This window comes from Carcharodon carcharias, chromosome 1, assembly GCF_017639515.1.
Source record: "Carcharodon carcharias isolate sCarCar2 chromosome 1, sCarCar2.pri, whole genome shotgun sequence".
Classification (NCBI taxonomy): Eukaryota; Metazoa; Chordata; class Chondrichthyes; order Lamniformes; family Lamnidae; genus Carcharodon; species Carcharodon carcharias.
In genome coordinates, this window is record NC_054467.1 from 190,237,874 (window position 1) to 190,263,340 (window position 25,467).

At 43.3% G+C, this 25,467-nt stretch overlaps 1 protein-coding gene across 9 annotated transcripts in view; it reads right to left on the bottom strand.

Annotated features, from left to right (window-relative positions):
- Nucleotides 1-25,467, bottom strand: part of LOC121293709 (urea transporter 2-like) — a 139,921-nt gene that overhangs the window by 73,649 nt on the left and 40,805 nt on the right. For 6 of the 9 annotated variants that reach the window (XR_005946648.1, XR_005946662.1, XM_041217029.1 and 3 more), the window contains 2 exons: nt 16,587-16,776; nt 5,533-5,661 (listed from right to left, as the gene is read on the bottom strand). Coding sequence is in view for 7 of the 9 variants with exons in the window: in XM_041217029.1 (XP_041072963.1) it covers nt 5,533-5,661; nt 16,587-16,776 (319 nt within the window). In the remaining 2 variants the exon portion in view is untranslated. The remainder of the gene's footprint in view (nt 1-5,532; nt 5,662-16,586; nt 16,777-25,467) is intronic. The other 3 variants (XM_041217203.1, XM_041217284.1, XM_041217121.1) reach the window with 2 other exon arrangements.

The following is a 25,467-nucleotide window of genomic DNA, read 5'->3' on the forward strand; positions in this document are numbered from 1 at the left end:
TTGAATTTTGCCAGAACAGCCATGGGAAACAGAGCTGGGGCTGAGGTGTCTTTTGCCTGCTTAACTTGCAGTAGGCAAATGAGAATTTCTATTGGTGGATGGGTGCCTGAGAAATGCTTGAAATGTCAGTTGTGCCCATCTTCCCCATGCCAATGAGGTGCACTTACAATGATACTGCATAGAGGATATCACTGGGCAAAGTTACTACTTAAAAAGTGCCCTATTGATTTCTGGCATCTTTGTGTTGCTTGCACTGCATTGGGTCAAGCATAATAAGTCACTCGCCAGATCCTCACTCTCTTTATTTTGTCCTTTGGATCCACTAGAGAATTTCGATCAAGTGCAACATTGCTGCAATTCATTCATATGACAAAAAGCTCCCATCATTCAAATAATATTGAAGTGTACATCAGCTGTGACAAAGCATGCATGGATTAAGATAGGATTTGATGAGAACATCATAGGAAATTTTAGGTAAGAAAAAGATCATTTTAGTAAATGAGTCTTTCAATTTGTTAATTCCAGCAATTCTCATCAAATTCCTTTATCGTTGGATACATGCTATTCCTCAATGACATCATCTCAAAATAGAATATCATGCATGCTAAGAATAACCAACTCTACCTCAGCAACACTTTTCTCACTTCCTCTACTGTCTCTAAATACTCCAACATTCATTACAAGATGAGCAGAAGTTTCCTTCAAATAAATATTTTTAAAAATTAATTCCCGGGATTTGGGCTTCGCTGACTGGGCCAGCATTAATTGCCCATCCCTAGTTGCCCTTGAGAAGGTGATGGTGAGCTGTCTTCTTGAACTGCTGCAGTCCATATGGTGTAGGTACATCCACAGTACCGTTAGGAAGGGAGTTCCAGGATTTTGACCCAGAGACAGTGAAGGAACGGCGATATATTTCCAAGTCAGGATGGTGAGTGGCTTGGAGGGGAACTTCCAGATAGTGGTGTTCTCATCTATCTGCTGCCCTTTTACTTCTAGATGGTAGTGGTTGTGGGTTTGGAAGGTGCTGCCGAAGGAGCCTTGGTGAATTCCTGCAGTGCATCTTCTGGATGGTACACACTGATGCTACAGTGCGTCATTGGTGGAGGGAGTGAATGTTTATGGATGTGGAGCCAATCAAGCGGACTGCTTTGTCCTGGATTGTGTCAAGCTTCTTGAGTGTTGTGGGAGCTGCACTCATCCAGGCAAGTGGGGAGTATTCCATCACACTCCTGACTTGTGCCTTGTAGATGGTGGACAGGCTTTGGGGAATCAGGAGGTGAGTTACTTATAGCACTATCTTTAGCCTCTGACCTGCTCTTGTAGCCACTGTATTTATATGGCTAGTCCAGTTCAGTTTCTGGTCTCAATGGTAACCCCCCCCAGGATGTTGATAGTGGGGGATTCAGTGATGGTAATGCCATTGAACATCAAGGGGCGATGGTTGGATTCTCTCTTGTTGGAGATGCTCATTACCTGGAACTTATGTGGCACAAGTGTTATTTTCCACTTGTCAGCCCAGGCCTAGATGTTGTCCAGGTCTTGCTGCATTTTGACATGGACTACTTCAGCATCTGAGGGGTTGCTAATGGTGCTGAACATTGTGCTGAACATTGGGAAGACCAAAGCAATTATCCTCAGTATCTGCCACAAACTCTTGTTTCCTAACCACCAGTTCCATCCTCTAACAACTGTCTGCGGCTTAATCAGACCGCCTGCACCCTTGGCATTGTGTTTGACCCCGAGATGAGTTTCTGACCACACATCCGCATAATCACCAAGACCACTACCAAACCAAAGAACCTACAAACATAAACTGAGCCTGTTCCAAACTATTCTGTGAGATCATCATTAATCTGCAACCTAACTTCATACACCTACCTTTGCCTCTTATTCCTTACTATTTTTGGTTGACAAAAATCTTTGAATCTCAGATTTGCTATCGATACACAGGTCAGCAGAAATTCTAAGCAGAGAAGTAGGAGGGCATTTCGGAGGAGAAACGAGGCAAGGGAATACTCAATAAATGGTACATTTCTGAAAAGTGTAGAGAAACAGAGTGCATGTCCACAGATCCCTGAAGGTAGCAGGGCAGGTGGATAAGATGGTCAAGAAAGCATACATAATAATTTCCTTTATTAGCAGAGGCACACAATATAAGGGCAGTGAGGTTTGCTGGAACTGTATAAAACACCAGTTAATCACAACTCAATTACTGTGTACAATTTTGACACCACATTACAGGAAGGGTGTGACCTCACTAGAGAGAGTGCAGAAGAGATTTACAAGGCAGTTACCAGGAATGGAGAATTTTAGCTATGAGGAAAGATTGGATAGGCTGAGATTGTTTTCTTTAATAAAACAGAGGAGGCTAGTGGGGGGATTCATTAAGTTGTATAAATTATGAGGGGTTTAGATAGAATAGATAGGAAGGACCTATTTCCATTAGCCAAGAGGACAACAACTAGGGGGCATAGATTTAAAGTAATTGGTAGAAGGATTAGTGGGGAATTGAAGAGTAAATTTTTCATCCCGAGGGTGGTGGGAATCTGGAACTCACTGCCTGAAAGGGTGGTAGAGACTGAAAAGCTCAATGCATTTAAAAAACACTTGGATATGCACTTCAGGTTGCATAATCTACATGGCCATGAATGAAGACCTTGAAGCTGGGATTAGACGCAACAGATCTTCAGTAGGCAGAGACATGATGGGCCGATCGGTCACCTTCTATGCCATACATCTTTTATGTGAAACTTTCTACTTTTCCATTTAAAATTAACAATTAATCTAACATCTGTTGTCATTTGCAAGGAAGAGTTCCAAGCTTCTACTGCCCTTTGTGTGTGGAAGTATTTCTTAATTTCACTCCAAAAGGGTCTGGCACTAAGTCTTAGGCAATACTCCCAAGTCATATACTGTCCATCCAAGCAATGAAAATAGTTTATTTCTGTCTATCCCAACTGTTCTCCTTTAATATCTTGAAAACTTAAATCAAACCACTCCTTAAACTTCTAAATTCCAAATAATAAAACCCTAATTTGTGCAATCTCTCCATGTAATGGAACCCTTGGAGTCATGGTAACATTCTGGTAAGTCTATGCTGCCCTCCCTCCAAGGTCAGTATATATTTCCTAAGGTGCGGTGCTCAGACTGCTCATGGTATGTCAGATGTATATAGCTGAGCTTGACTTCTACCACCTTGCATTCTTGTCTTCCAGATTTAAAGGGCAGCATTGCATTAACCTTTTTGATTACTTTCTGTACCTTTCATGATACTTTAATGATGTGTGTACCCAGACCCTCAAGTTTCTTTGGATCTCTAATGTTTCTCTTTTTCACCATCCTGTTCTACCCAATTTAGATTCAAAGTAGACAATCTCACATTTGCCTACATTGAAATCCATTTGTCACAGTTTTGCCCATTCACTTAATCAATCAATATCACTACCATCCAAACCGTTACCAGTGCCGCCTATCTTTCTATCATGGAGAAATTTGGATATGTGACTTTCTAGTCCATCATCTAAGTTCTAAATAAATATGGTGAATAGTTAAGGCCCCAAAACAGATCCTTGCTGGTAACCACTAGTTACATTCTGCAATTAGAGTACCCACCTATTATCCCTACCCTCTGTTGCACTGTCTCCTGCCACTCAGCCAATTTCCTGACCAGGTCCATCATTTGCCTTAAATTCAAGGGGCTTCAACTTTAGCTAACACACTGTTACAAAGGACTTTTTCAAATGCCTTCTGTAAGTCCATGTAAATAACATCCATAGGCATTCCCCAGTCTACTACTCTAATAAGCTCTTCAAAAATTTCAATTAATGTTGTCAGGCACGATTTACCTTTTATAAATCCAAGCCGGCTGTCTCTGCTCAGTTGAAAAATTTCAAGGCATTTGGTTACTCTATCCTTAATTACTGACTACTAACTTCCTGACAACAGATATTAGGTTAACTGGTCTATCATTCATTGGATTTCCACTCTCACCTTGCTTGAAAGTTGGAGTGACATGTGCAATTGGAATGAGTCCTGAATCAAGAGAATGTCGGAAGATTATAATTATTGCCTTTGCAATGTTCTCACCTACTTCCTTTTCAAACCCTGGGGTGGAAACCATCTGGTTCTGCCAATTTGTCACTCTTTAGTGCCATTATTTTCTTTGTTGCTATTTTGATGACTCCTGGTTCCTGATATATTACTTTCTTTGGGATTTAGAGCATGCTGACTCATCCTCTACTGTAAATATTGATGCAAAATGATTATTCAATACGCCCGCTATTTTCTTATTTTTATTGACAATATCACCGTTATCAATTTTTGAGGTGCCACATTGCTCCTGACTGCCCTCTTTTTCTGAACAAAATCGCAAAGTTTGTTGTGCTGATTTTGATCAGGTTGTAAGAGCCTCTAATGGGATATAAAAATAAAGAGTAACAAAAGTAAACATTATTCCCTGTTACAAGCTCAAAGAGTGCATTGCTTCTTATGCAATGTCTTTATCAGAACTGAATGCAACACAGTTACCCCAGCGTGTTCCTCATGGCAGGGGTCACATGACTATGACAAGCCAGGTAGGACTTTTAGTACATGATTGCCTTTCAATCCCAAACAGTCCCTTAGACAAAAGCAAAATACTGCGGATGCTGGAAATCCGAAATAAAAACTGAAAATGCTGGAAATACTCACCATGTCTGTTAACCACTGGAAGGTCATGGCCTGATGGTTAGTTCTATTTCTTTCTCCACAGATGCTGCCAGACCTGCTGAGTATTTCCAGCATTTTTGGTTTTTGTTTTAGTCCCTTAAGAGTCTGAGACAGGAGAAATTATACTGGGGAATAAGGAAATAGTTAAACAAATATTTTATATCAGTCTTCACAGAAGAAGACACAAAAAGCTTTCAAAAATGGTGGCGAATCAAGGGACTAATGAGAGTGAGGAACTTGAAGTTCATTAGTAGAACTGTTGCCTCTGACTCAGTGTTGTGCGTTCAAGTCCCAATCCATAGACTTGAGTACAAAATGTAAGCTGACACTTAGGTACAATAATGACAGAATGCTGCACTGTTGTAGGTGCTGTCTTTCGAATAACATGTTCAGCTAAGGCCATGTCTGCCCTCTCCGGTAGATGTAAAAGATTCCAGGTCACAATTTCCAAGAGGTGCAGCAGATTCTTCCCTGTGCCAATAGTTTCCTTGTTTGACCATGCCTCAGCTGAAAAAGGCAACCTTGATTGGGGTGGGTTGAGGGTCCAGCAGATTAGGATCTTGGCCAAAATACTGGCCCCTTCAACTACATGCAGCAAAAGAATACCTGAGGGGGTGTGGATTTCAGCCCCTCTTTGTTCCATATTTTAACCACACTTTGTATTTTCAATTCATGCATCTTTAAAAACAGGTATATGTATTAATAAACAGCAACGCAGAATAATTAGTTGTTACTTTAGTCTCAAACAGAAGGGGATATGCAGAAGTTTAATGTAGATTATATGCTTCAACTGTTCTAAACATGAAAATAGATTTCTTCCCATACCATAATACTGATATGACAATCACAGGCAATAGCAGCCACCAATACCAATCTCCTTTTTTAGAAAACATAGCCAGTAGAAAGCCAACCAAGGTGCCGTTGTACCCATGGAGCCCTGCTTCAATATCAGATCTGAAAAAAAAAACACAACTTGTGCCAACATTTCATAACCTAACATTTCTCTAACAAAGTTATGTTTAAGGAACCAATGAATCCTTTCACTTGATGTTTTGGGGTGATTTCTTCATCCCAATGGGTTGGGGCACTTGTGCAGGAACATGGTGTGCTGAAGAAAATTTGGCCTTCCAAACAGTGGAATCCTATTCAAATTATAGCAGATATGTCATAAATAACTATTGTTCACCCTCAGTTGGAAATCTAATTTGAGATAGATGGAGAACTCCTCTGAAATTTCAATGAAAATTCAAAACAGTATCTTATATCCACATGGGATAACATTTTGCAGAAAATTGCTCAATAAACTGTCAAAATAAACTAATCCATGTGAAAGCATGCTTCCAAATATTTAAAAAATTAAAAGCTGGGAATTCAGATTCCTTTCAATATTTATGAGAACATTCCCTTTCCCTTTGGAGCAGGTGAAAAGAGGACCTGGAGGCAGTAACCACCACCTAGAAGAGCTATCCAATCCAGTCCAGTCTGTGGCCTCAGAGCGGAGGGGCCACATGCTGAGAGAAATCAATGTGTGACATCATAGGGAAACAGATAAGTGACTGGTTGTGGTCCACATTGGGACCAATGGCATAGGTAGGAAAAGGGACGAGGTCCTGAAAGTAGATTTTAGGGAGTTAGGAAGGGAATTATAAAGCAGGACCTCAAGATCACTAATCTCAGGATTACTCCCAGTGCCATGTGCTAGTGAGCATAAGAATAGGAAGATTGAGCAGTCCAACAAGCTGGAGAAGGGCGGGCTTTCGATTTCTGAGGCATGAGGACCGATTCTGGGGCAGATGGGACCTGTACAAGAAGGATGGGTTACACCTTAGGCAGGTGCTAGTGCTGTTGGGGAGGACTTAAACTAGATTGGCAGGGGGATGGGAACCTGAGGGGAAATTCAGAGTGGAAAGGAGAGAAACTAGCAGCAGGAAGTAGAGAAGTATTAATTGATGAGAAGGTACAGCAGAGAGTAGTATCAAGGTAAATAGAAAACTTGGAGAGTTTGTTCAAATTAGAGTAGGCAATTGTAAATCAGAGTAAGGGGGAAAGTAAAATAGCCTAAATAAGGACTAATGTGAATGTATGTAAATGTACAGAGTGTGGTTAAGAATAATTCAGGCACAGGTTGACAAATGGAATTATGATGTTACAGGAAAAGCGGTTGGGGGGGGTGGTGGTGTGGGGTGGTAGTGGTGGTGTGGTGGGGGGGGGGGTGTTGGTGAGCGGCTGTATTGATTAAAGATGGCATTTCAGTACTGCAGAGGGAGGATGTTCCAGACAGACCAAGTATGGAATCTCTCTGGCTAGAGGTAAGGAACAAAAAAGGTTAATAACATTGATTGGTGTAGTATATTGACCGCCAACTAGTGGAAAGGATGTGACAAAATTTGCAAAGACATTATAGAGAATTATACAGTAATTATAATGGGGGACTTCAATTATCCAAATATAGACTGGGAAAGGACTAGCGCAAAGGAACAAAAGGGACGAGAGTTCCTGGAATGTTTTCAAAATAATTTTCCGCAGCAGTATGTTTCTGGTCCAACGGGAAGGAAGGCAATGTTAGACCTGGTTCTGGAAAATGAATTGGCCTAAGTGGGTCAGGTATCAGTGAGAGAGCATTTAGGGGACAGTGACCATTGTATCATAAGGTTTAGGGTGGCCATGGAAAAGGACAAGGAACAATCCAGAGTAGGGATAATTAATTGGGAGAAAGCCAACTTTGATGGGATGAGAGTGCATCTGAGTTGGAATCAAATGTTGGCAGAAAAGACAGTTGTTGAACAATGGGCTACCTTCAAAGAAAAAATATTGAAGGCAATGTCAAGGCATATTGCCTTGAAAGGGAAAGGTAGGACAAATAAATTCAGGGGGCTCTGGATGACGAGAAAGATAGAGGTAAAGATAAAAAGGAAGAAATGCGCGGACAACAGATGTCAGGTAGAAAATACATTAGAGAATCAGGCTGAATATTGAAGGGCCAGAGGGGAAGTGAAAATACTAATAAGAACAGCAAGGAGAGAGCATGAAAAGAGACTGATAGCTAATATGAAAGGGAATCCCAAGATCTTCTATAAGCATATAAATAATAAAAGGGTGGTAAAAGAAAAAATAGGATCAATTAGGATTAAAAAGCGGACTTGCATGTGGAGGCAGGAGAAATAGCAGCGGTATTAAACATGTACTTTACATCTGTCTTTACAAAGGACTACGATTACCCAGGCCAAGGTGAGAGAGGAGGTAACTGGTACACTAGAAGAATTTAAATTGAAAAGGAGGAGGTTTTAGAAAGGTTATCTTTACTTAAAATTGATAAGGTACCAGGAGCGGATGAGATGCATCCAATGGTTGTGTGAGGGAAGTGGGAGTGCAGAGGCATAAGTGATAATCTTCCAGTTTAGCTTAGACACAGGGGTGGTGACTGGAGAATTGTGAATATTACACCCTTGTTCAAAAAGGTGTGCAAGGATAAAGCCATCAACTACAGACCAGTCAGTTTGACTTCGGTGGTAGGGAAACTTCTAGAAACCATAGTCCGGGACAAAATCAATAGTCACTTAGGCAAGTGCAGGATAATTAAGGAAGCCAGCATGGATTCATTCAGGGAAAATTATGTTTAACTAACTTACTGGAGTTATTTGAGGAGGTAACAGAAGGTTGATAAGGGCAATGCTGTTGATGTGGTGTATATAGATTCTCAAAAAGCATTTGATACAGTGCCACACAACAGACGTGCGAGTAAAATTCTAGCTCATGAAATAAAAGGGAGAGTAGGCACTTGGATAAGAGATTGGTTGAGTCACAGGGAAGAAAAAAGTAGCAGTTAATTAATGTTTTTCAGATTGGAGGAAGGTTTGCAGTAGAGTTCCCCATGGGTCAGTATTGGGACTCTTACTCTTCCTGATATATATTGATGACCTAAACTGTGGTGTTCATGGCATGATCTCAAGATGTGCAGATGATACGAAGATTGGAAATGTTGTCAATTATGATGAGGATAGTCTTGAACTTTAAAAACACATAGGGCTGAATTTTTGCCTGGGTGGGTGGGTGTGCGCCCAACACGCACAAGCGTGAAATAGTGCGCGATGACGTTGGGCGAGCATCCCGACGTCATTGTGCACTCGTGTGATATTTCAGTCAGCGGGCGCACGCGGAAGTTGGCAGTGGGCCCACCGACAATTAAAAGGGTTGTTAAGCCCATTAATCGATCAATTAAATAGAACTTATAATAGAATAGAAAATAAAATAGAATTTTTCCCTGTTTGTCCAACCTTACTGTTGGCGGGCAGGTGAATAGTCCAAGCGGCCTTTCAATTTTTGAGGAAACCTCATCCACAGGGGGATGAGGTTTCCGATGTTAATTAAAAATAAAATAAAAGTTTTCAGAACTCATTTGCAACATGTCCTTGCTCATGTGACAGAGTCACATGAGCGGGGACATGTTTTCCTTAATTTTTAAATCTTTATTTTTAATGTGGTAAATCTTCAGCTCCCTGAGGCAGCTCTGTGCCTTCAGGGAGCTTTCTATGAGCACACCCATGAGCTTGTGCAAACTTCCGCGCTCGCCTTCCTCCCCCCACACACCACCAACCTCCCCCACCCCCACCCCCACCACCCAGCAGTGCTGAGCGTTGCAACGTGTGATTCATGTTGGCTGGCTGTTAATTGACCAGTCAGTGTGAAATCGCAGTCGGGGCCCATTCGCGGACAACGGACCATTGCGAGGCTGCTTCCGGGCCCGCCTGCTGACCCGCCTGACGAGAGGAAAATCCTCCCCATAGACATATTGGTGGATTGGGCAGACAAGTGGCAGATGAATTCAATGCAGAGAAGTGGGAGGTGATTTACTTTGGAAGGAAGAATATGGAGGGACAGTATAATATAAAGGGAGAAGCTCTAAAAGAAGTGCAGGAACAGAGGGACCTCAGTGTATATGTACATGAATCATTGAAGATGGCAGGGCATGTTGAGAGAGCAGTTCTTAAAGCATGTAGTATCTTAGGTTTTATGAAGAGGAGCATTGAGTGCAAGAGTAAGGAGGTCATGTTGAATTTGTATAAGACGCTAGTTAGGCCTCATCTGGAGAACTGTGTCTAGTTCTGGGCATCATACTTGAGGAAGGATGTGAAGGCATTGGAAAGAGTACATAGGAGTCTCACAGGACTGATTCCAAGGATAAAGAACTGTAGCTATAAGGATAGGTTGGAAAGGTTGGGACTATTTTCCTTGGAGAAAAGAAAGCTGAAAGAGACTTGATAGAGGTATTCAAGATCCTGAGGGGGATGGACAGGGAGCATCAAGAGCTAGAGGGAACAAATTCAGAATATTTGGAAAAAGGAGTAAAGGTGGTGTGAGGAAAAATTTATTTACCCAGAGGGTGGTTGGAGTCTGGAACAAACTTCCTGAGAAGGTGGTAGAGGCAGGTTTGACTGAGGTATTCAAAAGGGAATTGGATTGCTACCTGAAAAGGTTATGGGGAGTGGTACTGGGTAGAATGCTCTTTCAGAGAGCCAGTGTAGACTCGATAGTCCGAATGCCACCTTCTGCACTGTAAGGACTCTGCGGTGAGTATTTTGCCCACTTACCTTTAAAACTTGTGTAATTTATTAGTAATTGTAAGGTTTTGTTAATTGTACTAAGGTTTACTAGCAGTGATAAAGGTTGTTGGAAGTAGCAGTGTTTTTCAATGATAAGTTAATGAAGAATAAATTAAATAATAATAAAGATGATAGGGCATGTGATGTGTTTTGACTGCAGAATATGGGAATTCCTGAACACCGGGGAAATTCAGGGTAAACACATCTGCAGTAAGTATCTACAGCCAAGTAGTTTCGCTCAGAGTTATTGAGCTGGAGGCTGAGCTGCTGATGCTGCGATACATCAGGGAGGGAGAAAGTTACCTGGAGACAGTCACAGCCCTTAGAAAGGGTTTTCTGGTTTGGTCCGTGATCAAGGACAGGGGGGTGTGAGTGTGAGGGAAGCAGGTATGCGAACCCAGAAAGTAGAACTGGAGGAGCCTCTGCCTTTGCAATTAGCCAACAGGTTTGAGGCTTGATTCAAACATGGACAAAAGAGCTGAACTCCACAGGCGAGGTGAGAATGCCTGCCCTTGACATCAAAGCAGCATTTGGCCAAGTGTGGCATCTAGGAGCCTGATCAAAACTGGAATCAATGAAGTCATATCTAGCACAAAGAAAGATGGTTCTGGTTGTTGGAGGTCAATCATCTCAGCTCCAGGACATCACTGTGGGAGTTCCTCAGAGTAGTGTCCTAGGCCCAATCATCTTCAGCAGCTTCATCAATGACCTTCCTTAAATCATAAGGTCAAGAGTGCGGATGTTTGCTGATGATTGCACAATGTGCAGCACCTTTCGTGACTCCTCATATACTGAAGCAGTTCATTCCCAAATGCAGCAAGACTTGGACAATATCCAGGCTTGGACTGACAAGTGGCAAGCAGCATTCACACCACTCAAGTGTCAGGCGATGATCATCTCCAGCAAGAGAGAAACTAACCATCGCTCCTTGACATTCAATGGCATTACTGTCACTGAATCCCCCACTATCAACATCCTGGGGTTACCATTGATCAGAAACCGATCTCAATTAGCCATATAAATACCGTGGCCACAAGAGCAAGTTAGAGGAATCCTACAGCAAGTAACTCACCTCCTAACTCCCCAAAGCCTGTACACCATCTACAAGGCACAAGTCAGGAGTATGATAGAATACTCTCCACTTCCATGGATGAGTGCAGCTCCAACAGCACTCAGAAAGCTTGACACCATCCAGGACAAAGCAGCCCACTTGATTGGCAACACATCCACAAATATTCACTCTCTCCACCACCAAAACACATTGGCAACAGGGTGCACTATCTATACTATGCACTCCAGGACCTCACCAAGGCTCCTTATTAGTATCTTCCAAACCCATGACTGCTACCATCTGGACAAGGACAGCAGACACATGGGAACACCCTCACCTGCAAGTTCCCCTCCAAGCCACTCACCATCCTGACTTGGAAATATATCACCATCCCTTCACTGTTGCTGGGTCAAAATCCTGGAACTCCCTCCCTAACAGCACTGTGGATGTACCTACACCACATGGACTTCAGTTGTTCAAGAAATCACCTTCTCAAGGGCATTTAGGGATGGGCAACAAATGCTGGCCTAGCCAGCGATGCCCACATTCTATGAATGAATACAAAAAAAGGTTATTGCAGCCTGTATGGATGAAAGTAGTGGCTGCAGAGCGGATGAGCAAACTGACCATTGCACTATGATACAGGAAGCCATTCAAACAAGGGGAGTTAATAGGAACATAGTGGTAGTTGAGGATAGTATAGTTAGGGGATAGGCACAGTTCTCTGCAGCCAAGAGCGGGAGTCCAGGCAGCTGTGTTGCCTGCGTGATGCATGGTGCCAGATTTCAGGATATTCATGGGGCACTGGCACCAATACTGGGGAAACTGGGGTGGTCTTCACCTGAACTGTGCTGGGACTAGTATTCTGGCACGTTGTATAATCAGGACAGTAGAGAAGGCTTTAAACTAAATAATGGGGCAAAGGATCAATTTGTGAAGATGTGATAAATTAAGTAGTGAATACAAGGCAAACGAGCAAGGTAATAATAAGGGAAATTGTAATCAGAGCGTGACAGGAAGGGACAGAGTGTACAAACCTAAGAGTGCAATATATGATAAGGCTAGAAGTTACAATAAAAGTAAGAAAACAGAACTAAAGGCTCTGTATCTGAATGCACATGGCATTCAAAGCAAAACAGTTCAACTGATGGTACAAGGAGAAATAAATATATATACAAATATGTTAGCCATTGTAGAGACATGCCTGCAGAATGAACAAAGGCTGGGACCTGGAAATTCAAGGGTACATGACATTTAGGAAGGACAGGAAGCTAGGAAAAGGTGCAGGGGTAGCCCTGTTAATAAAGGATGACATTTGTACAATAGAGAGAAATGATCTTAGTTCTGGAGAGTAAGGCGTAGAATCAGTTTGAGTAGAAATGAGAAATAGTGAAGGTTAAGAGTTTTGAATACTTCTGGGAGTGGTTTATAGGCCTAACAGTAACCACACTATAGGACAGGGTATACAGGAAGAATAATGAGTGCTTGTGAGAAAGATATGGTGATAATCATAGGTGATTTTATTCTATATATAGATTGGAAATATCAGATTGGCAAAGGTAGCCTGGATGGTGAGTTCATAGAATGTTTTCCAGACAGTTTCTTAGTGCAGCACATTCCAGCACCAGCCAGAAAGCAGGCTATACTAGATCTGGTAACCTGCAATGAGACAGGATTAATTAATGACCTCGTTATAAAGGTGCCCCTAGATAGCAGCGATCATAATATGATTGAATTTCACATTCAGTTTGAGGGAGAGAGGAGTGGATCCAAGACTAATGTGTTAAGCTTAAATAAGGGCAATTATGGGGGCATGAAGACAGAGTTGGTTGAAGTGAACTGGCAAAGTAGGTTAAGAGAAGCAATGCAGACATTTAAGGAGATATTTCAGAATACACTGAAAAGATACATTCCAGTGAGAAAGAAAGACACCACCATGGTTAACTAAAGTAGTTAAAGATAGTATCAAATTGAATGAAAGAGCATATAATTCTGCAAAGATGAGTAGCAGGTCAGATGATTGGTCAGAATATAAAGAATAGCAAAGAATGACTAAAGGATTAATAAGGAGGGAGGAATTAGAGGATGTGAGAAAGCTAGTGTGAAACATAAAACAGATAGTAACGGTTTCTACAGGTATTTAAAAAGGAAAGGAGTAAGTAAAGTGAACATTGGTCCTCTAGAGAGTGTGAATGGGAATTAATAATGGAAAATAAGCAAATGGAAAATGAATTGAACAGATATTTTACATCTGTCTTCATTGTAGAGTATACAAATAACATCCCAGAAAAAACTGTGAATCAGGAGATGAAAGGGAGGGACAATCACCAGGTAAAGGGTACTGAGAAAATTATTAGAAGTAAAAAGTTGGCCAGTCCCCAGATCCTGACAGACATCATCCTAGTGTCTTAAAAAAAGTGGCTGCTGAGATAGTAAATGCATTGGTTTAAATTTTCCAAAATTCCCTAGATTCAGGAAAGGTCCCAACAGATTAGAAAATAGTGAATGTGACTCCTCTATTGAAAAAAGGCAGGAAACAGAAAGCAGGGAACTACAGGCCAGTTAGCTTAACATCTGTCATAGGGAAATTGCTGGAATCAATTAATAAGGAGGTTATAGTGGGGCAATTAGAAAATCTCAATGCAATCAAGCAAGGCCAACAGGTTTTTGTGAAAGGGAAATCATGTTTGACTAATTTATTGGAGTTCTTTGAGGAAGTAACAAGCAACGTGGATAAAAGGGAGCCTGTGGATTTGCTTACGTATCCAGAAGGCATTTGACGAGGTGCCTCACCAATGGTTATTATGCAAAATAAGAGCTCATGATGTAGGGGGTAACATATTAACATGGATAGAGGATTGGTTATTTAACAGTAGGGATAAATGGGTCTTTTTCGGGTTGGCAAGATGTGATGGGTGGAGTGCTCAGGGATCAGTGCTGGTGCTTCAACTATTTACAATTATATCAATGATTTGGATGAAAGGACTGAATTTATGGTAGCTAAGTTTGCTGATGACACAAAGAAAGGTAGAAGGGTAAATTGTTAAGAGGACATAAATAGTCTGCAAAGGGATATAGACAGGTTAAGTGAGTAGTCAAAAAATTGACAGGTGAAATGTAATGTGGGACAATGTGAACTTGTCCACTTTGGCAGGAAGAATAGTAAAGCAGCATATAATTAAAATCGAGAGAGATTGCAGAACTCTGACCTACAGAGGGATCTAGGTGTCCTGATACATGAATCAGGAAAAGTTAGTATGCAGGTACAGCAAGTGATTAGGAAGGCAAGTGGAATGTCGTTTATTGCAAGGGGAATAGAATGTAAAAGCAGAGATGTTTTGCTACAACTGTACAGAGCATCGATGAGACCACCTTATTTAAGAATAGATATAAATGTGTTAGAAGCAGTTCAGAGAAGGTTTGTTTGACTGATACCTGGGATGGTGGGGGTGTGGAGGGGGCTTGGAGGGTGGTTATCCTAAGAGGAAAGGTTGCACAGACTGAGCCTATACCCACTGGAATTCGAAAATCGCGAAGTGATCTTATTGAAACATATAAGGGGAGTTGACTGGGTGGATGCTGAAAAGTTGTGTCCCTTGCGGGATTGACTACTACTGTGGAATACAGTTTAAAAGTAAGGGGTTTCCCATTTAAGATAGAGATGGAAAGAATTTGTTTTTCTCTCAAAGGGTCCTGAATCTTTGGAACTCTCTTCCTTAGAGCACTGTGGAGGCAGGGTCAATGAGTATTTTTAAGACAGATGTAGATAGATACTTGACTTAAAGGGAAGTCAATGGTTATCAGGGGTAGGCAGAATGTGGGGTTGAGGTCACAATCAGATCAGTCATGATTTTATTGAATGGCGGAGTAGGCCCGAGGGGTTGACTGGCCTTCTCCTGCTCTGAATTCGTATGTTCATATGTTAATATTGAAGTTATACTTCCTCACTTCACAAAATAGGTCACACAAATACCCACTTATTCAACAACTTGCATTTGTATGATGCCTTTAATATAATGAAGTGTCAGAAGAATGTTTTTCCAGAGAGTATTGTAAGATACCATACAGCAAGATGGAGGTAATAAGGTCATGGCCAAAAGTATGTTTGAAGGGGTAAGTTGTTATAAGGCTTTACGGCTAGCAGAGAGGTACAGTAGTATTATCGCACAAGACTAGGTAATCCTGATGTTATTAGTTTAAATCCTACCATGGCAAGCTGTGAAAATGAATTCAATAATGTTGGTAATTTGAGAGCTACCATCAGAACCATGAAAAATGCCCTTTTGTTAAAAAAACAAACAAACGGATTTCATTCTTGTCCTTCGGGGAAGAGAAACTCACTTCTAACACGTCAGGCTTGTGTGTGATTCTTAATACCCTTTTAAGTGGTTTAGTAAAAATAATCATTATGAAGCACCATCATTATAAAAACTGCACAGGTTTAAGATCTATTCTGGTCCCTTCCAATTCCTCATCTGCATGTATTCCCTCACTGACATCATCTGAAGGTGGCCTAGATCTTGAGGTTCTAAAAATGTTCACCACTATTGGCAGAAAACTCGATAAGCAGAGAGCGCAGGAAAAACCTAACCTAAGTAGTTAGAAATTGCATGTATGGCAAGATGGTGGAAACAGATTCAATACTAGACTGTAAAAGGGAAATGGATATGTGCTTGAGGTTTAAAAAATCGCAGAGATATGGGGAAAGTGGAGCAGTGCAACTAAGTGGATTGCACCTTGAAACAGTAGATTGGGCCAAATAGTCTTATGTACTATTCTACGATTAAAGGCCACCACAATTTTTAGTTGCTCTTAAGTTTCTCCTTTACCTTGCTGTTGGTTACTCCATACACCTTTGTGAAACACGTTGGAATGTTTACTTATAAAGGCACTATAATAAATACAAGTTGTTCTTGTTCATAAACTTTTTAAATAGAGCTCATGGGAGTAAAATACATTAATTGGTGGGAACATTTCAACGATCTTCCAGAATGGTTAGATCTTGTTCTCAATTACCAAATTTATCAATTAACAAAACTATAAAATATGGTTTTAAAATGAGAAATATTAGGGGCTAGATTTTCCCATGGATGCTGGTGGCCATGTTAATAGGCTAAACATGACCTCACAGTAAGCAGTAGTCCCATATATGAAAGTAAACACTGAAAGCATTTCAATGCCTTTTTAAAAATAAAGGTAAAGAATTTATTTTGCAACTGCAAAATTACCTGTTCTGACTGAGCAAAAGTGCTGCCAGGTTTGAGAACACTGTTCCCACGAAGCCGTTCAGTGCCCACCATGGATTCTGTAAAATCAGCCCGGCCAAAATAATAATCCCGCTCAATGGATTGTTGACAAACATCACCTGAGCAATTCCACGTAAGTTCCAGTCAATAAATTGAAAGATAACATTCTGCTCTGCAACATTTTCAGAAAAAAATTATTAGAACATCCATTACGTGTTTTTCTAATTCATCTGGCATTTTTACTTATGGTGCACAGAAGCAACCTTTATATCAAGACTTTAACCTTGAAATTAAACTGCAATCAAAAATGGGCATGTTTGCTGCTATTTGAAGCTAAAACATGGCAAATTGGAAATAAACACAACCAAACCAGTAGCTTTTTAGCATAGACTAAATACATTGGCCCGGATGTTGCAGTCAGTGGTGAAGTGGAGGCATTCACCAGTGGCTGAGATCCAACCTTGGCCATAGGCTGCAGGGATACCTATTCTTCTGGCTGCAGTGTGGGTTCAATGACGAAGTCAGTGGAGAGGCTGAGTGGCATGGTCCATTGCCTGTTGATATCATGAGCTGAAGACATGCCCATTGAGGTTTGTGTTATCTACTTGTATTTCCAGAAGGCCTTTGACAAGGTGCCGCACAGGAGGCTGCTCAGTAAGATAAGAGCCCATGGTGTTAGAGGCAAGGTACTAGCATGGATAGCAGATTGGCTGTCTGGCAGGAGGCAGAGAATGGGAATAAGGGGGTCCTTCTCAGGATGGCAGCCGGTGACTAGTGGAGTTCCACAAGGATCAGTGTTGGGACCACAATTTTTCACTTTATACATTAATGATCTAGATGAAGGAACTGAGGGCATTCTGCCTAAGTTTGCAGATGATACAAAGATAGGTGGAGGGACAAGTAGTATTGAGGAGGCGGGGAGGCTGTAGAAGGATTTAGACAGGTTAGGAGAATGGGCAAAGAAGTGCCAGATGGAATGCAACGTGGGCAAGTGTGAGGTTGTGCACTTTGGTAGGAAGAATAGAGGCATAGACTATTTTCTAAATGGGCAGAGAATTCAGAAATCTGGAGTGCAAAGGGACTTGGGAGTCCTAGTCCAGGATTCTCTTAAGGTTAACTTGCAGGTTGAGTTGGTAGTTAGGAAGGCAAATGCAATGTTGGCATTTATTTTGAGAGGACTAGAATATAAAAGCAGGGAAGTGCTGCTGAGGCTTTATAAGGCTCTGGTCAGACCACATTTAGAATATTGTGAACAATTTTGGGCCCCGTATCTCAGGAAGAATGTGCTGGCCCTGGAGAAGGTTCAGAGGAGGTTCACGAGAATGATCCCAGGAATGAAAGGCTTAACATATGAGGAACATTTGAGGACTCTGGGTCTATACTCGATGGAGTTTAGAAGGATGAGGGGGGACCTGATTGAAACTTACAGAACACTGAAAGGCCTGGATAGAGTGGACGTGGGGAAGATGTTTCCATTAGTAGGACAGACTAGGACCCGAGGGCATAGCCTCAGGGTAAAGGGAAGACCTTTTAGAACAGAGATGAGGAGAAACTTCTTTAGCCAGAGAGTGGTGAATCTATGGAATTCATTGCCGCAAATTTCTTATTTAATGTACTTTAAGTTCAAGCTCCCCCTCACCAAACTGGCAGCCCATACCATCCACTCCCCCACCCCCACCACCAGCGTGCTGATGTCACCACTCACCCTGCCTGCAGCTTGGAGAGCCGTCCTTTGACTGCAGTCTCGCTTTCTTTGCTGCCTTTTCCTCACCCTCTCTCCCGAGCTGCAACCCTTCATTTACAGACACCATCTGACTAATAAACATTTCTCCCCCATTTACAGATACTCCCTGAAGATTCCCATTACTTCTCCATTTACAAACTGAAAGCTTCCAGTACTTGCTCTTACTGCTGGAGCTTGCTGCTTACAATGTGCTTTCCACTTGGGATGAACCTGGGAACTGCTCCTCATCCACCCTCTCTCTTTATTCTGGACTCACCCACAAGAAGAAACATCCTTTTGATGTCCACCTTGTCAAGGCCATTCAGGATCTTGTATACTTCAATCAAATCATCCCTCACTCTTCTAAACTCCAGTGGAAATATGCCCAGACTGTCCAACCTTTCCTCATAAGACAACCCGTTCATTCCAGGTATCAATCTAGTAAACCTCCTTTGAACCACTTCCAATGCATTTACATTCTTCCTTAAATAAGGAGACCAAAACTGCACACAGTATTCGAGGTGTGGTCTCACCAATGCCCTGTATAACTGGAGCATTATGTCAATCCCTCTCGTAATAAAGGATAGCATTCCATTAGCCTTCTTAATTACTTAAATACCTGCACACTAACTTTTGTGACTCATTTACTAGGACACCTAGATCCCTCTGCTTTTCAGAATTATGCAGCTGCTCTCCATTTAAGTAATATTCTGCTTTTTTGTTCTTCCTGCCAAAGTGAACAACTTCACATTTTACCACTTTAAACTCCATTTGCCAGATCATTGCCCACTCACTCAACCATCTGCAACCTCCTCAAGTCCTCTTCACAACATACTTTCCTACCTTTTTGTGTCATCTGCAAATTTAGCTACCATGTCTTCACTCCCCACCTAAGCCATTGATGTAAATCGTAAAATGTTATGGCCCCAGTACAGACCCCTGTGAAACACCACTCGTCACATCCCGCCAATCAGAAAAAGACCCATTTATGCACACTCTTTGCTTTCCGTCAGCCAGCCAATCTTCTATCCATGCTAATATGTTACCCACTACACCATACGCTTTTACTTTCTGTAATAATCTTTGATATAGCACCTTATTAAATGCCTTCTGGAAATTCAAGTACAGTACTTCCTTTTACCCACTGCGCAGGTTACTCCTTCAAAAATTCCAATAAACAGATTAAACATGATTTTCCTTCCACAAAACCATGCTGACTCTTCCCAATTGCCTTGAGCTCTTCTAAGTGCCCAGCTATAACCTCCTTAATAATCGATTCTAATAACTTCCCACGACAGACGTCAAGTGAACTGGCCAGCTAATTGGTTTTCTGCCTCCCTCCCTTCTTGAATAGAGGGGTTATAGTTGTTACTTTCTAATCTGATGGATCCTTTCCAGAATCTAATGAATTTTGGAAAATGAATACCAGTGCATCATTACTACTACTACATAACTACATGACTACCTCATTAGCCACCACTTTTAAGACCCTAGGATATAGTCCGTTGGGACCCAGAGACTTGCCAGCTTGCAGCTCCACCAATTTGCTCAGTACCATTTCCCTAGTGATTTCAATTCCACCAAGTTCCTTTCTCCCGTTCAACTCCTGATTTGCTGCTATTATTGGAATGTTTTTTGTATTCTCTATAGTGAACATAGAAGCAAAATATGTGTTTATTTCTTCTGCCATTTCCTTATTATCTACTATTAACTCACCACTGTCAATCTCTAGAGGACCAATACTCACTTTACTTACTTTTTTCCTTCTTAAGTACCTGCAGAAACCCTTGCTATCCGTTTTTACATTTCTAGCTAGCTTCCTCTCATACTCTAATTTCTTTCTCCTGGTTAACCTTTTAGTCATTCTTTGCCTTCCTTTATATTCTGTGTAATCATCTGTCCTGCCACTCATCTCTGCAGAGTTTTATGCTTTTTCCTTAGGTTTGATGCTTCCCTTAACATCTCTAGGTAACCACGGATGGTAGGTCCTCCCCTTAGAATGTTTCTTTATAGTAGGAATGTACTTATTCTGAATACTCTGAAATAGCCCCTTAAATGTTTGCTACTGCTTCTGTATTGATCTATCCTCTACTCTAGTTTCCCAGTTCACTTCAGCTAGGTAAGCTTTCATCCCCACATAGTTGCTCTTATTTAAGTTTAAGATACTAGTCTTAGACCCACTCTTCTCCCTTTCAAACTGGATGGAAAGTTAAATCATATTGTGGTCACTGCTACCTAGGGGTGCCTTTACTCTGAGGTCATTAATTAATCCTGTCACATTACGCAATACCAAATCTCTGCTCTCTGGTTGGTTCCTGAACATGCTGCTCTAAGAAACTATCTTGAAAGCATTCTACGAGCTCCTCAGCCAGGCTACAACTGCCAATCTGATTTTTCCAGTTTATGTGTAGATTAAAATCACCCATGATAATTGCCATCTGTTTATCACAAGCACACAATATTTTCTCTTGAATACTTTGCCTTCACTGTGGCTACTGTTAGGCAGCCTGTAGACCACTCCCCCTAATGATTTTTTCCCCCTTACTATTCCTTATCTCCATCCAAACCAATTCTACATCCTGATCTCCTGAACCAAGGTCCTGAACAAATGCCCTCTTTGACTAACAGTGCTACCCCTCCACCTTTACCTAGCTTCCTACTCTTCTTGAATGTCAGAGGGCATGTGTGCTGCCATCAGCCAGGCAGGAGTCAAGCGTTCTCAGATGCAATGTGAGGATCCATGGAGTGTCCTCACTGCATATCGTAATCATCCTCCATGAATCTAGTGGCTATGAGGGCCTCCTGAGCATGCCTGCCTCATCTGGACAACACGTTGGCCTCATCGTCGTCATCCTTGCCTTCAAGGACCTCTTAACCCTCATCTCCATCGACTCCCTCCTCATCGGAGGAGACATGCAGTTCCTCCATCTCCTCCTAAAGCAGCTCCTCCCCCCATTGCAGCGGCAGGTTGTGAAGAACACAGCTAACAATGACGTTGCTTGACAATCTCTGTGGAATTTATTGCGAAGCTCCACCAGACAGGTCCAGGCACCAGAACCTCATCTTCAATATCCCAATGGTTTGCTCCACCAAAGTGCGAGATGCTGCATGAGCCTCGGTATACCTTCTCTCTGAGGCCGCCGCATGACCGTCATCAGCAATGTCCTCTGTGGGTAGCCATTGACCCCGAGGAGCCAACCCTGCAGCCTCTGTGGAAGATGATATGAGACCTACTGAGAATGTAGGAGTCATGGACACACCCAGGGAATCATGCACAGACCTGCAGGATGCATTTGTTGTGGTTGCAGACCAGCTGAACATTCAGCAAGTGATTGACAGAGTTGACTGCTTGCTGCCACAGAGATCTAAGCGCAAACGTGAATGTAGTCGATGGCACCCTGCACCTGTGGAAAACCAGAGATCTGCAAAAATCCCAGTGCTCTTGCTTCTTGGCTTGCCTGATCCTGGGCGAAATATATAAAGTTGTGTGTCTTCACGAATATGGTGTCTGTAACCTCCTGAATACACTAGTGTGCAGAGGCTTCCGAGATCCCACAGAGGTCAAATAGAAGGAGCCACTGGCACAAAAATTGAGCACTGCACTTTCATGGCCACTGGCAGCGGATACTCTCCAAGTCCCCCTGGTGTCAAATCCTGCAGCGCATGTCATACACAACTGACCAGTTCCCTGGACATGTACAGTCTTCAGCGACACTGGTTCTCGGTCATTTGAGGGAGCTGGACAGCATAGAGATAAAAACATTGCACTGGAGGAAGGATTAAGAACCAGAGGACACGGGTAAAAAAATTAGAGGTAAAACGAGAAAAAACTCTTTGGGCAGAATTTTGGAATGCACTGTCAGAGTGTGGTGGAGGCTTCATGGCTTTCAAAAGGGAATCTGAAGTAAAAAATGTGCACAGCTACAGGGAAAAGGTAGGGGAGTGTCATTAGCTGAGTAGCTCTTGCAGAGAGCTGGCATAGTCATGGCAGTCTGAGTGGCCTCTTTCTGTGCTGTAAGCATTCTATGATTCTATATGTCACACCACTCATGGAAACTTCTGATACTTACATGGTGTAAGTGGTTTAAGAAGGCAGCCCACCAACACCTTTTTAGGAGCAATTAGGGATGAACAACAAATATGGCCCTGCCAGCGACACTCAGGTCCTACAAAGGGTTTTTTAAAAATTCTGTTCTTACTTCAGTTCAAAAAAGTGTAGCATTCTAAAAAGGTCTGTTCCCTTTCAAGCAATTACTACAGCTGTTCCTCTTTTTTCCTAAGACAGCCTATGGGCGGAATCGTCCCCTCCTGCCATCAGTGGTATTGTGTGGCGGGCGGGGGCAGAAGATATGGTGGTGAGCAAAAAATTGGTTTCCCGACGTCAGGAAATCAGGCCGGAATCGTCCCCTCCTGATGTTCGTAGCAGTTTGATGGGGCGTCGGGTCTCCTGCTGAAGCTTGGCGGGAACCCATTTTGCATCTCATGCACGCTCAGTAAAACCCTAACAGACCGAAATCGTGTGCACACATCATATTTTCCACCCCAGCAGCGGGAATTTACGCCATTCTGTTGTAGTGGCATGCACTTGGCGAGGAATAATTTTAAAGCACTTACCTGGAGCTGAAGCTGGCTGTACCATTGGAGCTGGCCGCAGATATGGTGCGTGCAGAAGATACGACGCAGAGGCGTCCAGAGAAGACAAACGGGGGATGGTAGGTGCAAGACACGAAGTGGGGGAGTGTCCAGAGGAAAAGAAGGGGGAGGGGTATGGATAGAGTGAGGGAGCAAAGAAGGCATGAAGGGAAAGGAAGGGGAGGAAGGCATGAAGAGGATGGGAGGGGGCAATGGGGTGAGCAAAAGTGCTTCAGAGGGATGGGTCAGTTGAGTCAACGTTCAAATCCTGGGGGTGCTGGTGATACGAGGGGATGGTGACTGTGAGAGGGGGAAATGGGGTGTGGTAGGGTGGAAGGGTCAGGATCTGGCTATGGTGTGTATAGTTCTCATCCCGGGATCATTGAGGGGGGCAAAGATGATGGTGACATGGACTACGGGAGTGGGAAGAGTCAGGGTGGGCATAAGAATGGTGTCTGAGGTCGGTTCAGCAGGGAGGGAAGGCATGTCCAAATTAACAGTGATAAGGTCCAGGGTGAATGCCGGGGGGTGGGGGGAGGGGGAGTTGGGGGGGGGGGGGGGGGGGTGGGGGGGGTGGTGTCAACAGTAGTGGGGGGTGGATGTTGGTGGGTGACAGGGGAGGGTAAAAAGTGATGGAGACAGTTTGATATGAAGCACGCACCATTCTGAGTCAGAGCCAAATGTAGACCAAGGCAATGCCTTCAATGTCCAACTGCAAAACATCGAGGTGGGGGAAGGCTCTGCTCAGGTGGGTGGGGCTGAAGGTCAGTACACCAGACAACTAAAGTGAAACCCTAATAATCATATGGAGACTGAGAGCTTTTTGCTTTTGAAATCCACACTGTCTGGTCAAGTCCACGTGACAACGAGATCCCAGCAAGGTGTGGGGCTGCTGTTCACTCTGAACCATTGGTCACCAGCTCCAGGCAGAGTTACGGAAGAAAGTGGCAGAAGCGGGGGGGAGGGTGCCTACAAAGGTGGATGGCAGCCAAGTTGCGACTACAAACCTCTATCCTCCAGGGGCAATGGACCTGCCTGATACGGCCTCATGCGGTCAGTCTTTCTATTGTGACATCTCTCTCTATAGAGTCTCGAGGGCAGTGGATGCAGGTGGAACCATGTGAGTGGGAGGCCTTTTGCACATGGCAGCCATCAACCTTGATGAAGAGCAATGTCTCCATATGCAGCCATGTATTTGGGGAAGGAAGGCTCATCCTTGGTCCCCTCAGAAGGGGTGAAGTGCGCGTGACCACTAAAACTGCTAGCAGCAAGAGTGAAGTCAGGAGACTTCCAAATAGTGCAACATAACATTTATTTGGGAGTGAAAAAGCTATTCCCAATGATTGAACACCTATGCCACCAGTATTCATTCAATACTTCTTAATTTTCCTTACTCTACTGCAATGTCTAGGTACTTCCCTGACATCCACAGCAGAGGTGGAGGCAGCCTGCTGACTACCATGCCCTGTTGTCTGTGATGACTTAGGTGGGTCTCCTCTGGAGGGCCGAGGCCTGGAGGGCCCCAGCCTGCCTTGGGTATCCTGATCAGAGGCAGGTACACCCTTCTCAACCTGAGCAGCGCGAGCCGACGAGGTCACCGGCAGAGGGGATTGAAAACAGCTGGACACCATTGGAGATTCCTGGATGGATGCCGCCAGGGTATCCAGCTGATGCTCCTCCGCCCTTTGGGTGCTCCAACACCCCTCTCTGAATCCTTGAGAAGGGGCACCTAGAGATAGGTCGAGGTTCCACCTCTCGCATAGCCACTGCAAAAGCTCATCCATGGCTACAGAAATGGAGTGCTGGTCTGAACATATTTCTGGCAGAAACTGGGCACTCTGCTGGACCAGGTTCTCCATGGCGTCTGCCATCCTCCTCATGGAGACTTTGACGTCTCCATGTTGGAGCCACTACATCAGAGAGTGCATGCCTCGCCTGCCACTCTGTTGGGGGCCTCTGACACCTCTGCCTGATGTTCCCCTAAGTCTCACTGATACTCCAGCATCTTCTCTATGACCACTCCCAAAGGCTCATCATCTGACTCAAGACTTGACAGAGGCTTCTTCTCCAGTGGCCCTCTGAATGACAGAGACTTTAATGGTCACTGCCTCGTCCTGCTGTGCAGACGCGTCCATGCAGTGGCCACCAGATTGTGAGCCTGACCCTAAACTAGATACCTGAGCCACCGAGGTGTGTGTCTCTGGGCTGGTGGATTGTGCAGGTGAATGCCGTGACAACTGTACAGGTGAGAAGTTGTCTTCATCCTCTTTCAAGATCTCCTACGGTCTGGGGCTGACCTCAGGTGTGGGGGTTGGTATCACCCTCTTAGTGCTGGCACCTAGCATGGAATGAGGAGGGAATGAGAGACTGCCTAGGCTGCTCAAACCTGGCACTCATCAGTCACCTTGTTTTTCTGAGATTGGATTTTCTGGATTTTGCATGCTTTCTCACTAAATGCTTGGAGGATGCCAACTGCACCCTTGGCACAGGCACGATCATGGTCCTCCT